This window comes from Oncorhynchus mykiss, chromosome 16, assembly GCF_013265735.2.
Source record: "Oncorhynchus mykiss isolate Arlee chromosome 16, USDA_OmykA_1.1, whole genome shotgun sequence".
NCBI lineage: Eukaryota > Metazoa > Chordata > Actinopteri > Salmoniformes > Salmonidae > Oncorhynchus > Oncorhynchus mykiss.
This window is the reverse complement of record NC_048580.1, coordinates 6,455,164-6,471,993: the sequence shown is the minus strand read 5'-3', so window position 1 is coordinate 6,471,993 and position 16,830 is coordinate 6,455,164. Positions and strand designations below refer to the sequence as shown.

At 48.4% G+C, this 16,830-nt stretch overlaps 1 protein-coding gene across 7 annotated transcripts in view; it reads left to right on the top strand.

The window, feature by feature from the left end:
- Positions 1-16,830, top strand: part of micu1 (mitochondrial calcium uptake 1) — a 104,729-nt gene that overhangs the window by 29,987 nt on the left and 57,912 nt on the right. For all 7 annotated transcript variants that reach the window (XM_036946048.1, XM_036946047.1, XM_036946045.1 and 4 more), the window contains one exon: positions 10,271-10,314. In XM_036946048.1, coding sequence (XP_036801943.1) covers positions 10,271-10,314 — 44 coding nt within the window. The remainder of the gene's footprint in view (positions 1-10,270; positions 10,315-16,830) is intronic.

The following is a 16,830-nucleotide window of genomic DNA, read 5'->3' as shown; positions in this document are numbered from 1 at the left end:
GGAGATTGTACTTTTTGGAGAAATGTCCTCTGGTCTGATGAAGCAAAAATAGAACTGTTTGGCCATAATGACCATCGTTATGTTTGGAGGAAAAAGGGGGAGGCTTGCAAGCCGAAGAACACCATCCCAACTGTGAAGCACGGGGGTGGCAGGATCATGTTGTGGGGTGGTGCACTTCACAAAATAGATGGCATCATGAGGGAGGAAAATTAATGTGGCTATATTGAAGCATCATCTCCAGACATCAGTTAAAGCTTGGGCACAAATGGGTCTTCAAAATGGACAATGACCCCAAGCATACTTCCAAAGTTGTGTCAAAATGGCTTAAGGACAACAAAGTCAAGGTATTGGAGTGACCATCACAAAGCCCTGACCTCAATCCTATAGAAAATGTGTGGGCAGAACTGAAAAATGGTGTGCGAGCAAGGAGGCCTACAAACCTGACTCATTTACACCAGCTCTGTCAGGAGGAATGGGCTAAAATTCACCCAACTTGTTGGAAGCTTGTGGAATGCTCCCTGAAACGTTTGACCCAAGTTATACAATTTAAAGGCAATGCTACCAAATACTAAGTGAGTGTATGTAAACTTCTGACCCACTGGGAATGTGATGAAAGAAATAAAAGCAGAAAGAAATAATTCTCTACTATTATTCTGACATTTCACATTCTTAAAATAAAATGGTGATCCTAACTGACCTACGTCAGGGAATTTTTACTAGGATTGAATGTCAGGAATTGTGAAACTGAGTTTAAATCTGCCTTGGGCTTAGTGGGACTATCATTTGTTTTTCAACAGAACAATGACCCAACACACCTACAGGCTGTGTAAGGGCTATTTGTCCAAGAAGGAGAGTGATGGAGTGCTACATTAGATGACCTGGCCTCCACAATCACCCGACCTCAACCCAATTGAGATGGTTTGGGATGAGTTGGACCGCAGAGTGACGGAAAAGCAGCCAGCAAGTGCTCAGTATATGTGGGAACTCTTTCAAGAATGTTGGAAAAGCATTCCAGGTGAAGCTGGTTGAGAAAATGCCAAGCGTGTAAAAAGCTGTCATCAAGGCAAAGGCTTTTGCTCTTGACTGGGACAGACTTGAGGCTGGCAACTAAATTAATTGGAAATGTTTTTGGTGGTCCTAATATTTTGCATTATGGTTATTTTATGCTTATGTTAAAATAAATATCACTAAAAAATGTCCTATGGTAGTGAGTTGGTCTACAAAGCTGGATGATTTCTTCATGCATTGTAAAGTGTTGTAGCCTGTAATGGACATTGTTTTGCGAACAGTAATTAAGTTTCAACGTTTTTACATGCTGTATTTCATTATTCATTTAACTTCTGTGCAGCATAAACGGTGACTCCGGACAGGGTAGAGCTAGCGATGAGTACGTAAACCCGGGGCGGACCTGGCTCGGACCGCTCATGCTATAGGGGGACGTTGGCTGTGTTGATAGACTTGATCTTCTGTCAATCAGTAGGTGACGTGAGACATTTTAACAGAAGTACCAACAGTGACAATTGTAGTTACGAACCGTATTGAAAAAGTACAGATGTTTTGGAGTACCGTGCAACACTCGTGTGTGTGTGTGTCTCTCTCAGCCATCTGCATCATTCTTGTGTTTATCGGTTCTTATTGAGCTCCATCTCATGGAACTAGAATAAATCATGACACATTGTTGTAGTGCTACAGAATGCCTTGTCTAGTAGTGTTGCCACAGAGCAGATATGTTGTTGAGTGAGCAGAGAGCTGCTGTGTGGTTGAAATCATAGCCGTTTTTTTTCCTATTCTACAGGCCACAGCCTCAGGCGGGGTCGGCAGGAAGCGGATGTTTCCAATTTTTTTATTTTTTTTGCGACTCGGTATTTAGAAGTTTAACTATTGTTCCCCTGAAACTGATGTGGGGTCTCCAGTCAGGCCTCTCTTTACGTTACCTCAGGCAGGCCCGTGTGTGTGTGTGTGTGAGGGAGAGCTAATATGGTCTTAGTTAGGTTTGTCACACCTTAGCACTCATCTGTTGTTTTTGTCACACTACTTTGCTTTATCTTGGCCAGGTCGCAGTTGTAAATGAGAACTTGTTCTCAACTGGCCTACCTGGTTAAATAAAGGTGTTCTCAACTGGCCTACCTGGTTAAATAAAGGTGTTCTCAACTGGCCTACCTGGTTAAATAAAGGTGTTCTCAACTGGCCTACCTGGTTAAATAAAGGTGTTCTCAACTGGCCTACCTGGTTAAATAAAGGTGTTCTCAACTGGCCTACCTGGTTAAATAAAGGTGTTCTCAACTGGCCTACCTGGTTAAATAAAGGTGTTCTCAACTGGCCTACCTGGTTAAATAAAGGTGTTCTCAACTGGCCTACCTGGTTAAATAAAGGTGTTCTCAACTGGCCTACCTGGTTAAATAAAGGTGTTCTCAACTAGCCTACCTGGTTAAATAAAGGTGTTCTCAACTAGCCTACCTGGTTAAATAAAGGTGTTCTCAACTGGCCTACCTGGTTAAATAAAGGTGTTCTCAACTAGCCTACCTGGTTAAATAAAGGTGTTCTCAACTGGCCTACCTGGTTAAATAAAGGTGTTCTCAACTGGCCTACCTGGTTAAATAAAGGTGTTCTCAACTAGCCTTCCCGGGTCCTTAATCCTTCCCGGGTCCTTAATCCAGCCCGGGTCCTTAATCCAGCCCGGGTCCTTAATCCAGCCCGGGTCCTTAATCCAGCCCGGGTCCTTATTCCAGCCCGGGTCCTTAATCCTTCCCGGGTCCTTAATCCAGCCCGGGTCCTTAATCCAGCCCGGGTCCTTAATCCAGCCCGGGTCCTTATTCCAGCCCGGGTCCTTAATCCTTCCCGGGTCCTTAATCCAGCCCGGGTCCTTAATCCAGCCCGGGTCCTTAATCCAGCCCAGGTCCTTAATCCTTCCCGGGTCCTTAATCCTTCCCGGGTCCTTAATCCAGCCCGGCCACTGAGTTTGCTCGGAAGCATGAAAAGTAACCTGGTAGTATTTGTTGGGTTTCTTGAACCTGGTAGTATTTGTTAGCTTTCTTGAACCTGGTAGTATTTGTTAGCTTTCTTGAAGACTGACCTGAGCCTGGTTGGGAGGGTCCTTCCATTGCCTCCCTCACTTCCATTCTTCCCCCTCTTTCTGATTCTGTTATTACAGTAATACTGCTGACCTGAGCTTCACTGTATTAGAGGGAGAGGGGGAAAGAGTGATTTGTAGTGCATTTGACCCACAGCCAGGCCACTCATCTCTCCTTCCAGCTCTCGCTCGCTCTCTCTCTCTCTCGCCACCACCCACAGTCAGATTCTACGAGAGAGAGAGATTGCAGAGAGCAGCGAAGGAGAGTTTACAGTACATTTACCTCACACCTCTCATCTCTCTCGACACCTAGCTGGCTCTGTCAGACCTAATGACACGACAGTGCAGTATAGGAGAGCGGAGGAGGGGAGATTACAGTGCATATACTGTTGGTATATAGCCTAATAATACCACTCTGTCTGGCTGACTGTATATTTTATTCAATGTTCACTGACTGACTGCCCCCTGGTAAATAGACTTTCCTTTGTTGTGTTCTGGCTGACTGGTTTCTCTAGCCCCTGGATAAATGCTTCCTTGAACTCTATTTATTACATTTAGGATTGGAACGGAATCAATGGAACGCTATCCAACCAATGGAAATCACTGGACATTCTATTAATTCCAGCCAGTCAGCTGTGCCCGTCCTCTTATAGCTCCTCCCATCAGCCTCCTCTGCTAATCATGTAGTCTGGTTGAAATAGTTCCACTGGACTCCATTCTATTAATTCCAGCCAGTCAGCTGAGCCCGTCCTCTTATAGCTCCTCCCATCAGTAGTCTGGTTGGTTGAAATAGTTCCACTGGACTCCATTCTATTAATTCCAGCCAGTCAGCTGAGCCCGTCCTCTTATAGCTCCTCCCATCAGCCTCCTCTGCTAATTATGTAGTCTGGTTGAAATAGTTCCACTGGACTCCATTCTATTAATTCCAGCCAGTCAGCTGAGCCCGTCCTCTTATAGCTCCTCCCATCAGTAGTCTGGTTGGTTGAAATAGTTCCACTGGACTGAGACTGGATCTTAATAAATAACTAGTTTCCTTTTTTCTTGTTGAAAGGTTTTAAATGAGTTTTCAGAAGAGAAGGTGGGTCAGTCGAGTTCTGCTTCAGTTCCCTACCGTTTTTATTTGTTAATTTATAAATTAAATTAAATTAATTTATAAATTAATCCCACAGAAAAATAGCGAAGCACACAGATGATGTGATATGTAATGTCCTAGGTTAAGATTAATATTAGCACTGAGCTCTTAAAAACATATATTTTTGTTAAAATTCCACCCCTTAAAGTAATTTTAATCTTCAGGCTTGAAGGGTTTTGCGTTTAGTTTAGGGGCGGAGGCACGCGGCGAGAGAGGGAAGGGGGGTGCTGCAGCGAGAGAGGGGGGGGGGGGCCTGACGGTGAATCTCAGTAAGACAAAAATAATGGTGTTCCAAAAAAGGTCCAGTAGCCAAGACAACAAATACAATTTCTATCTAGACACTGTTGCCCTGGAGCAGACAAACTAAACATCAGTGCCACAGGTAACGTCCACAAAGCTGTGAACGAGCTGAGAGACACGGCACGAAGGGCATTCTATGCCATCAAAGGGAACATAAAATTCGACATATCCAATCCGTTTAGTTTAGGGGCAGAGGGGCGCAGCGAGAGAGGGAGGGGGGGGGGCACAGCGAGAGAGGCGGGGGGGGGGCGGAGGGAGGGGGGGGGCACAGCGAGAGAGGCAGGGAGGGAGGGAGGGGCGGAGGGAGGAGGGGCACAGCGAGAGAGGCAGGGAGGGAGGGGGGGGGTCGCAGCGAGAGAGGGAGGGGGTGGATCTCTCTCCTCTATCGTACCAGTGCGCTACACTGCAGCATCTCTCTCCTCTATCGTTCCAGTGCGCTACACTGCAGCATCTCTCTCCTCTATCGTTCCAGTGCGCTACACTGCAGCATCTCTCTCCTCTATCGTTCCAGTGCGCTACACTGCAGCATCTCTCTCCTCTATCGTTCCAGTGCGCTACACTGCAGCATCTCTCTCCTCTATCGTTCCAGTGCGCTACACTGCAGCATCTCTCTCCTCTATCGTTCCAGTGCGCTACACTGCAGCATCTCTCTCCTCTATCGTTCCAGTGCGCTACACTGCAGCATCTCTCTCCTCTATCGTTCCAGTGCGCTACACTGCAGCATCTCTCTCCTCTATCGTTCCAGTGCGCTACACTGCAGCATCTCTCTCCTCTATCGTTCCAGTGCGCTACAACTGCAGCATCTCTCTCCTCTATCGTTCCAGTGCTCTACACTGCAGCATCTCTCTCCTCTATCGTTCCAGTGCTCTACACTGCAGCATCTCTCTCCTCTATCGTTCCAGTGCTCTACACTGCAGCATCTCTCTCCTCTATCGTTGCAGTGCGCTACACTGCAGCATCTCTCTCCTCTATCGTTCCAGTGCGCTACAACTGCAGCATCTCTCTCCTCTATCGTTCCAGTGCTCTACACTGCAGCATCTCTCTCCTCTATCGTTCCAGTGCTCTACACTGCAGCATCTCTCTCCTCTATCGTTGCAGTGCGCTACACTGCAGCATCTCTCTCCTCTATCGTTCCAGTGCGCTACAACTGCAGCATCTCTCTCCTCTATCGTTCCAGTGCTCTACACTGCAGCATCTCTCTCCTCTATCGTTCCAGTGCTCTACACTGCAGCATCTCTCTCCTCTATCGTTGCAGTGCGCTACACTGCAGCAGACTTTTCCTATTTTGCTAATACACTTCCTGTTGATGTTCATTTAGAGCTGGACTATTATTGGCCTGCCAGAAGCATTTGGGTGGACGTTTTAGTTAAGTGAGGTTGTTTGCAAGTTTTGTATCGTTAAGTTGAGCTGTATTGAGGTGGGGTGTACTGATGACATGTAGTCGAGAAGACTGTGGACATTTTTAAGGCCTTTGTTGTATCTATGAACACCCCCCCACATTCATACCGTCTGCACTCCTCCACTGGACGATAATACATGTTATGGCAAATCCTCTGTGGATGACTGGGTTCTTCCTTGTAAATTGTTTCTATGAAGTTGCTGTTCAATTGCTCTACCATTATTATTGTAGGAGGTATTCTGGGTGGGGTTACCCTTGTGCTGATGAGGTATTCTGGGTGGGGTTAGCCCTGTGCCGATGAGGTATTCTGGGTGGGGTTAGCCCTGTGCTGAGATATTCTGGGTGGGGTTAGCCCTGTGCTGTGATGTGGGTTTTATATGGTGTGTATTCTCTTTTCTCTCCACTGGCTATCTGGTAAACAGGCTACACTCTAGGCAGTCTCTTCTGCTGATGTGTGTGGGTCTGGTAGTGGTACTCTCTCTCTATTCTACTCTTCTCCTTTCGGCAGGGTTAATACCTGCCTTCCGCCCGATCACAATCTTCATCTTTACCCCTCTAATAAATACCGCTACACGCTCACCAACAAAGAATTCACAAAATGGGACAAACCCCAAAATATACTTTGTGTACAACTCAAAGCTCCAAACAATGCAGAACTAGGACTGTACCCACTAGTTAGTAGTGAGACTCTATGGAGGAGAGATGGACGGGGGTAGGAGTGAGGACTGTACCCACTAGTTATCTACATCCAGGAAAAAGATGGACTGGGGTAGGAGTGAGGACTGTACCCACTAGTTATCTACATCCAGGAAAAAGATGGACTGGGGTAGGAGTGAGGACTGTACCCACTAGTTATCTACATCCAGGAAAAAGATGGACTGGGGTAGGAGTGAGGACTGTACCCACTAGTTATCTACATCCAGGAAAAAGATGGACTGGGGTAGGAGTGAGGACTGTACCCACTAGTTAGTAGTGAGACTCTATCGAGGAGAGATGGGCGGGGGTAGGAGTGAGGACTGTACCCACTAGTTATCTACATCCAGGAAAAATATGGACTGGGGTAGGAGTGAGGACTGTACCCACTAGTTATCTACATCCAGGAAAAAGATGGACTGGGGTAGGAGTGAGGACTGTACCCACTAGTTATCTACATCCAGGAAAAAGATGGACTGGGGTAGGAGTGAGGACTGTACCCACTAGTTAGTAGTGAGACTCTATCGAGGAGAGATGGGCGGGGGTAGGAGTGAGGACTGTACCCACTAGTTATCTACATCCAGGAAAAATATGGACTGGGGTAGGAGTGAGGACTGTACCCACTAGTTATCTACATCCAGGAAAAAGATGGACTGGGGTAGGAGTGAGGACTGTACCCACTAGTTATCTACATCCAGGAAAAAGATGGACTGGGGTAGGAGTGAGGACTGTACCCACTAGTTAGTAGTGAGACTCTATCGAGGAGAGATGGGCGGGGGTAGGAGTGAGGACTGTACCCACTAGTTATCTACATCCAGGAAAAATATGGACTGGGGTAGGAGTGAGGACTGTACCCACTAGTTATCTACATCCAGGAAAAAGATGGACTGGGGTAGGAGTGAGGACTGTACCCACTAGTTATCTACATCCAGGAAAAAGATGGACTGGGGTAGGAGTGAGGACTGTACCCACTAGTTAGTAGTGAGACTCTATGGAGGAGAGATGGACGGGGGTAGGAGTGAGAGACTCTATGGAGGAGAGATGGACAGGGGTAGGAGTGAGAGACTCTATGGAGGAGAGATGGACAGGGGTAGGAGTGAGAGACTGTAGGAGAGATGGACGGGGTAGGAGTGAGAGACTATGGAGGAGAGATGGGTAGGAGTGAGAGACTATGGAGGAGAGATGGACGGGGGTAGGAGTGCGAGACTATGGAGGAGAGATGGACAGGGGTAGGAGTGAGTGGGACTATGGAGGAGAGATGGCCAGGGGTAGGAGAGACTATGGAGGAGAGATGGACAGGGGTAGGAGTGAGAGACTCTATGGAGGAGAGATGGACAGGGGTAGGAGTGAGAGACTCTATGGAGGAGAGATGGACAGGGGTAGGAGTGAGACTCTATGGAGGAGAGATGGGTAGGAGTGAGACTATGGAGGAGATATGGACAGGGGTAGGAGTGAGAGACTATGGAGGAGAGATGGACAGGGGTAGGAGTGAGAGACTATGGAGGAGAGATGGACAGGGGTAGGAGTGGGACTATGGAGGAGAGATGGACAGGGGTAGGAGTGAGAGACTATGGAGGAGAGATGGACAGGGGTAGGAGTGAGAGACTATGTAGGAGAGATGGACAGGGGTAGGAGTGAGACTCTATGGAGGAGAGACGCACAGGGGTAGGAGTGAGAGACTCTTATCTTCATTGATCCACCTGACAGTCAGTCATTCTGTCTGTTCCATTATTCATTGATCCAGCTGACAGTCAGTCATTCTGTCTGTTCCATTATTCATTGATCCAGCTGACAGTCAGTCATTCTGTCTGTTCCATTATTCATTGATCCACCTGACAGTCATTCTGTCTGTTCCAGTATTCATTGTGTTCCAGTATAGTACTGTTGTAGCATAATGACATTGATTTTGTGTGTGGTTTAACCCAGGATGGTGCGGGGCGGTTTAAACCCAGGGTGGTGCGGGGCGGTTTAAACCCAGGGCGGTGCGGGGTGGTTTAAACCCAGGATGGTGCGGGGTGGTGCGGGGCGGTTTAAACCCAGGGTGGTGCGGGGCGGTTTAAACCCAGGGTGGTGCGGGGCGGTTTAAACCCAGGGTGGTGCGGGGCGGTTTAAACCCAGGGCGGTGCGGGGCGGTTTAAACCCAGGGCGGTGCGGGGCGGTTTAAACCCAGGGTGGTGCGGTGCGGGGCGGTTTAAACCCAGGGCGGTGCGGGGCGGTTTAAACCCAGGGCGGTGCGGGCGGTTTAAACCCAGGGTGGTGCGGGGCGGTGCGGGGCGGTTTAAACCCAGGGTGGTGCGGGGCGGTTTAAACCCAGGGCGGTGCGGGGCGGTTTAAACCCAGGGGGGTGCGGGGCGGTTTAAACCCAGGGTGGTGCGGGGCGGTTTAAACCCAGGGCGGTACGGGGCGGTTTAAACCCAGGGTGGTGCGGGGCGGTTTAAACCCAGGGCGGTACGGGGCGGTTTAAACCCAGGGTGGTGCGGGGCGGTTTAAACCCAGGGTGGTGCGGGGCGGTTTAAACCCAGGGTGGTGCGGGGCGGTTTAAACCCAGGGCGGTGCGGGGCGGTTTAAACCCAGGGCGGTACGGGGCGGTTTAAACCCAGGGCGGTGCGGGGCGGTTTAAACCCAGGGCGGTGCGGGGCGGTGCGGGGCGGTTTAAACCCAGGGTGGTGCGGGGCGGTTTAAACCCAGGGCGGTACGGGCATTTCATCTGGCCTTGGGGTCTCCTACTGAATGTGTTTTATAGCCAATTCTTCTAATATTGCATGACAACGACATGAGTTGAATAGAATGTATTTGTGTAAAATCATGCATCAAGATTAACATTGTATTCCCAGAGGACTTAAAAGTATGAATTTAAAACACTTGTTTACACATTTTGTCAAATAAAATAAAACTACCCAGCAGCTAACATCCGCTAACATTTGAAATACATCTTATTTTTCTCCAAATAAATCAACTTGATTAATGAACAGATGAATCAATGCTGGTTTGATGTCAGAGTGTATTTGAGACTGGGTTGTTATTGGTGGTTATTAATCTGTGTCACTTCACTCTAGAAATACATTTTAAAATGGCCACTGAAGTCCATGTATCCTAAATGCCAGCCTATTCCCTACATAGTGCTTTTGACCAGAGCTCTTTTTAGTGATCGTTTATAGGGAATAGGGTGCCATTTGGGACCAAGGCCCTACTGTACATATACACTCTGCTCTGCAAACTGGACTCGTTTTGTAAATTGTTATGTAATGTTAGTCGTAACTCGATCTCTTGCTCTGTCGCTCTGTCTCGTTGTATTTGTCATTTTATAAACATTAACAGTGCATTTTTTTCTCTTTTTCTCCTCTGTTTCTCTCTCTCTCTTGTCCCTCCCTCCCTGTTTCTCTCTTTGTCCCTCCCTCCCTGTCTCTCTCTTTGTCCCTGTCTCTGTCTCTCTCTTTGTCCCTGTCTCTGTCTCTCTCTTTGTCCATGTCTCTGTCTCTCTCTTTGTCCATGTCTCTCTCTTTGTCTCTGTCTCTCTCTTTGTCTCTGTCTCTGTCTCTTGCTTTGTCCCTCCCGCCCTCCCTCCCTCCCTCCCTCCCTCCCTCCCTCCCTGTCCCTCCCTCCCTCTGTCTCTCTCTTTGTCCCTCCCTCCCTGTCTGTCTCTTTGTCCCTCCCTCCCTGTCTCTGTCTCTCATAGACCTGGGTCTGGATCAGTTCCAGGTGAAGCGATATGATGGAAAGGTAAGGAAGGAGGGAGTGTGGGTGGGCAGGAGGGAGGGAGGGAGTGCGGGTGGGCAGGAGGGCGGGTGGGAGGGAGGGAGGGAGTGTGGGCGGGCGGGAGGGAGGGAGGGAGTGTGGGCGGGGCGGGAGGGAGGGAGTGTGGGCGGGCGGGTGGGAGGGAGGGAGTGTGGGCGGGAGGGAGGCAGGGAGGGTGGCGAGGGAGGGAGGGTGGCGAGGGTGGGCAGGGTGGCGAGGGAGGGAGGGCGGCGAGGGTGGGCAGGGAGGGAGGGAGGGCGGCAGGGAGGGTGGGCAGGGAGGGAGGGAGGGTGGGCAGGGAGGGCGGCAGGGAGGGTGGGCAGGGAGGGAGGGAGGGGGAGGGGGGGGGCAGCAGGCCATGGCCAAAAGGAAGGATGGCAGCCCGGGTGGGTGAATAGAAAGGGTACCTACCGATCTCTTGTTGAAGTCCCAGCTCTTACATTCTTTCATTACCTAGGGGGTGTGTCCCAAATGACTCCCTAAGCCATATCATGACCCATAGGGCTCTTGACAAAACTAGTGTGGTCTATTAGGGAACATGTTTCCATTTGTGATACACAACCTCGTTTCATAAAACTCTCATTCCACCTCTGTTTTCAGACTGTGAGAGTGAAGTGTGAGAGAGTAATCCTGAGTGGATGACCATGGAACTGCGTTAGTCATAATTGCAATGGGGGGTGGGGGGGGGGGGGGGGGGGGGTTATTGAGGTGGAATATATTTCATTGTGAGATTCAACAGTTTTATAACCTATCACTCTCTAGAGCGGTGTTTCTTCATCCTGGTCCCGGGCACCTGAAGGGATGACACAGTTTTGGTTTTTGTCTCATACACCTGATTCAAATCCAAAGCTTTGAGTTGATTGGTGTTATGAGGTGTGTAGCGCTCGGGGGTCCCCTGGACTATGATTAGGGAACGCTGGAGTACAGGAAGTGAAGGAAGTGAAGGGCACCGCTCAGATAACAACATCATTTGCAAAATAAAAACTATTTTGAAGCTGCTTTTTAAATTCAGGACTATTTTATTTTAATTTTAAATACCACAGTTTTATCAGGTTTACAATAAGTTTAATAAGCAGGTTCTTCATTTATTTTTAAAGGTTATAAGGGTTTATAAACGGCAGCATCAAATGGGGTCTAATTGCGAAGATGCTGCTGCTTGTGAGTTCGAGAGACTCCAGATCCTGAGCTAATATAATGAAGAGAAGACAGAATTGGCAGATGAACGCTGTTTCGGCCAATATCCACAATCCCAGCTCCAGACCCATCCACTACTAATCTAATGTTCGTCTCCAACGACACACTTACCACCACTCTCTTAAACGGCTTTGACATTCACTCTTTTGGTGCATCAGTAGGGCCTTATGACAGAGTGGTGTTCTATCCAGCTGGCCATCTAACAGGCTTTAAGGAGGAAGGGACAAGGGAGATGTGGACAGCATGCTTTAAGGAGGAAGGGACGAGGGAGATGTGGACAGCAGGCTTTAAGGAGGAAGGGACGAGGGAGATGTGGACAGCAGGCTTTAAGGAGGAAGGGACGAGGGAGATGTGGACAGCAGGCTTTAAGGAGGAAGGGACGAGGGAGATGTGGACAGCAGGCTTTAAGGAGGAAGGGACGAGGGAGATGTGGACAGCAGGCTTTAAGGAGGAAGGGACGAGGGAGATGTGGACAGCAGGCTTTAAGGAGGAAGGGACGAGGGAGATGTGGACAGCAGGCTTTAAGGAGGAAGGGACGAGGGAGATGTGGACAGCTGCCAGACAAGTGTAGGGTTAGTTTATCCTATTAAATCGTAATGAATTGATCCCATCAGTAGTAATCAGTTGGCGGGCGTACCCATGTCCCCGTCCCCTAAGGATGCCTGCCAGTCAACAGAAGGGTGGCAACTAGCTGTGGCCTATATTAGGGAGAGTGTAAAGACTGAGCACCACATGTCCCAGGACAAGATGTCAATTTCCATCAATAGTAAGGGCTGTACTCAGAAACCAAACCCTGTTCCTGTCTTGACAACAGCACCTCCCTCCTATCCTCAGACAGACTGAAGGGTGAATAGCAAAGCCCAAAAGGAGGCTCTGTTAAAGAACCAACAACTACTCCCATGACATGACGTCCATCACTAATAAGCACTTTGAAGAGAGTACCACATCTCTGTTCCGGTATTCTCTAGTTACCGGTCTTCTCTCCTCTGGCAGAACACTCTGATTCACCAAACTCTGATTCACCAAACTCTGATTCACTAAACTCTGATTCACCAAACTCTGATTCACCAAACTCTGATTACTCTGATTCACCAAACTCCGATTACTCCGATTCACCAAACTCCGATTCACCAAACTCCGATTCACCAAACTCCGATTCACCAAACTGTGAACAAGTTCTGACGTCAGCCTTGCCTTACTCTGTGTCTCAGAGAACAGCTTTGCTCCGCGTGTAGTTAACTGTGTAACACTTGATCATTAAGAGACTCAACTAGTGGACCTGCCTACCAGACCATAATGGTCTATTTAGTGGTATTTATAGGCTGACGGGTGGACCTTGGAGCAGAGTAATGGCCCTAGACGAGATAAGAGAACAACGTTAGGGTCATAGATAAGCCACCTACACCCATCCCTGTCACCTTTCTTATTCTTTCTCCAGGGTTTTTTCTGCACAGAAAAGTTTTGGGGCGGGCTGTCTGCTGTAAGTCCAAACAGTAATTTATTTTTAAAAAAATCCATTTATTTGTTTAGTGAAGATTAAACTTGAGGCTAATAGCAGATATAAAGTAAATAGACAAGATAATGGAGCAAATAAAACACACAAAAAAAAGATCTTTGAGAACTAACAATCACCAAAATAAAACTATAGACCGAGAGAATCTCGTTCTCCAAAATGATGCTTTTCAGGGGTAACGTGGCCCCCGTTTTGAGTCACTCAGATACCATGAGTCATGGCAAAATGTGTAGAATAGCAGGAAATTGGCTTTAGAACAGCAACATTCTTGTCTGCGGCATCTAAAAGATTTTGGCCGGCGAACGTGCCACGCCCTTGCCCCGCCCTTGCCACGCCCACCACCTCAGCCCCATTTTGATCCAGAGAAAACGCCATGTTGAATTCCAAGCCCTGCCTTTAGTTTTGCTCTGGTTTCCTTTCATATAATGCCTGTTGGTAGATCTCTTCCAGTCACACGTCTTCATTGATCTACGATGCGGAGACAACGGAAGCAGTTAATTTTTCTGCCACAGTAATTAGTGGTTAATTAGCTGTCAGAGTAACCATCCATCCCCACCACATATCATACAGTCCCAGTGAGGATCAACCTATTTCCAGACCCTCCCTAACTTGCTCCTTCTCTCTCCCTCCCTCCCTCCCTCTCTCCCCTCCCTCCCTCCCTCCCCTCCCTCCCTCCCACTTATCGCTCCCTCCCTCCCCCCTCTCCCCCTTTCCCTCCCTCTCCCCCTTTCCCTCCCTCTCCCCCTTTCCCTCCCTCTCTCTCTCCCTCTCTCTCTCCCTCCCTCCCTCCCTCCCTCCCTCCCTCCCTCCCTCTCTCTCTCTCTCTCTCTCTCCCTCCCACCCTCTCTCTCTCCCTCCCTCCCTCCCACCCTCTCTCTCTCCCTCCCTCCCTCCCACCCTCTCTCTCTCCCTCCCTCATCAATAGATTGTTAGTACACGAATAGTAATAATGTGTTTAACCTTGTTATTGGGGCCCATCAGTTCTCCCAGAGGCCTTAATGAATAATCACCCTGCTATCTATCAATCATGTGCTATGAAACTTTCCTTCCCTCCCTCACTCTCTTTATCACTAATGTGTTGGAGAAACCGTCAAGACACAAATCACAGATTAAAGAGTTGAGTCGGCGGCAAGGTATTTTTTCCCTCACTCCCTCACTCCCTCCCTCACTCTCCTCCGTTCTTCACTCTCCCTCCCCTACGTCTTTCCCTCTCCCCTCTCTATATGACCTCCCTAACCCACTCCCCTCCTTCCCTCCCTCCCCTCCCTCCCTCCGTCCCCTCCCTCCCTCCGTCCATCTCTCCCTCTCCTACGTCTTTCCCTCTCCCCTCTCTATATGACCTCCCTAACCCTCTCCCCTCCCCTCCCCTCCCTAACCTCCCTCCGTCCATCTCTCCCTCTCCTCCGTCCATCTCTCCCTCTCCTCCGTCTTTCCCTCTCCCCTCTCTATATGACCTCCCTAACCCTCTCCCCTCCCTCCCCTCCCTCCGTCCATCTCTCCCTCTCCTCCGTCCTTCACTCTCCCTCTCCTACGTCTTTCCCTCTCCCCTCTCTATACGACCACCCTAACCCTCTCCCCTCCCTCCCCTCCCTCTGTCCATCTCTCCCTCTCCTCCGTCCTTCACTCTCCCTCTCCTACGTCTTTCCCTCTCCCCTCTCTATATGACCTCCCTAACCCTCTCCCCTCCCCTCCCTCCCCTCCCTCCGTCCATCTCTCCCTCTCCTCCGTCCATCTCTCCCTCTCCTACGTCTTTCCCTCTCCCCTCTCTATATGACCTCCCTAACCCTCTCCCCTCCCTCCCCTCCCTCCGTCCATCTCTCCCTCTCCTCCGTCCATCTCTCCCTCTCCTACGTCTTTCCCTCTCCCCTCTCTATACGACCACCCTAACCCTCTCCCCTCCCTTCCTTCCTTTCTTTCTTCCTTCCTCCCTACCCCCCCTTCCCTATGTCTCCCTCCTCCCCCCCTACCCTACATTTCTCTCCTCCCCCTACCCTACATTTCTCTCCTCCCCCTACCCTACATTTCTCTCCTCCCCCTACCCTACATTTCTCTCCTCCCCCTACCCTACATTTCTCTCCTCCCCCCTACCCTACATTTCTCTCCTCCCCCCTACCCTACATTTCTCTCCTCCCCCCTACCCTACATTTCTCTCCTCCCTCCTACCCCTTTCCTACACTCCATCTCCCTCCTTCCCTCTCTCGTCCCTCCCAACCTCCCCGGCTATTCAGTTGTCAGTAGGTCATTTGAATAACCCTCAGACTCTGACAGATATCCAATATATTGGAAACACAAGCCATTGTCCCAGCTCGTTGATCAATATCTACTGTGTGTTTTATCTCTGTTCATGCGGTAAAGGTGAATGGAAGGTGCCCTGGGGGAGTCCCAAACGGTAGCCTATTCCATATGGGCCCTGGTCACAAGTAGTGCACTTTAAAGGGTATAGGACGCCATTTTTGGACGCCGTCCTGGTGTTTTCTATGTAACCATAGCGACACAAAGCAGGAGTATAAAATAAGAAAAGTGTTGCAGCTCAATACACACACACACACACACACATCCACACACACACTCTCACACACACACACACACACACACACCCCTTTTACGTTTACACAGACAAGGACACTAACCCCGCACTGATTTTAGATAAGCAAACAAAACCGAGATTATACTATTTAACTACTATTTAAATATGAATAGTCAACAAAGGACGATTTACAATATGTTTGCACATTCATGCTCTCTGATCCAGAACTAGCTCCGTCATGTGTTTAATCCACGCTCCACAATATAACCTTATATGAATGGAATAGTGTCCATACCAACGGCTTGAGGTGTGAAACGATATTATAATGTCCATACCAACAGCTTGAGGTATGAAATGGCATTATAATGTCCATACCAACGGCTTGAGGTATGAGACAGCATTATAATGTCCATACCAACAGCTTTAGGTATGAGACAGCATTATAATGTCCATACCAACAGCTTGAGGTATGAAATGGCATTATAATGTCCATACCAACGGCTTGAGGTATGAGACAACATTATAATGTCCATACCAACGGCTTGAGGTATGAAATGGCATTATAATGTCCATACCAACAGCTTTAGGTATGAAATGGCATTATAATGTCCATACCAACAGCTTGAGGTATGAAATGGTATTATAATGTCCATACCAACAGCTTGAGGTATGAAATGGTATTATAATGTCCATACCAACAGCTTGAGGTATGAGACATCATTATAATGTCCATACCAACGGCTTGAGGTATGAAATGGCATTATAATGTCCATACCAACAGCTTGAGGTATGAAATGGTATTATAATGTCCATACCAACGGCTTGAGGTATGAGACAGCATTATAATGTCCATACCAACAGCTTTAGGTATGAAATGGTATTATAATGTCCATACCAACAGCTTTAGGTATGAAATGGCATTATAATGTCCATACCAACAGCTTTAGGTATGAAATGGCATTATAATGTCCATACCAACAGCTTTAAGTATGAAATGGCATTATAATGTCCATACCAACAGCTTTAGGTATGAAATGGCATTATAATGTCCATACCAACAGCTTCAGGTGTGAAAAGGTATTATAATGTCCATACCAACAGCTTGAGGTGTGAAACGGTATTATAATGTCCATACCAACAGCTTGAGGTATGAGACAGCATTATAATGTCCATACCAACAGCTTGAGGTATGAGACAGCATTATAATGTCCATACCAACAGCTTGAGGTGTGAAACAGCATTATAATATCCATACCAACAGCATTAT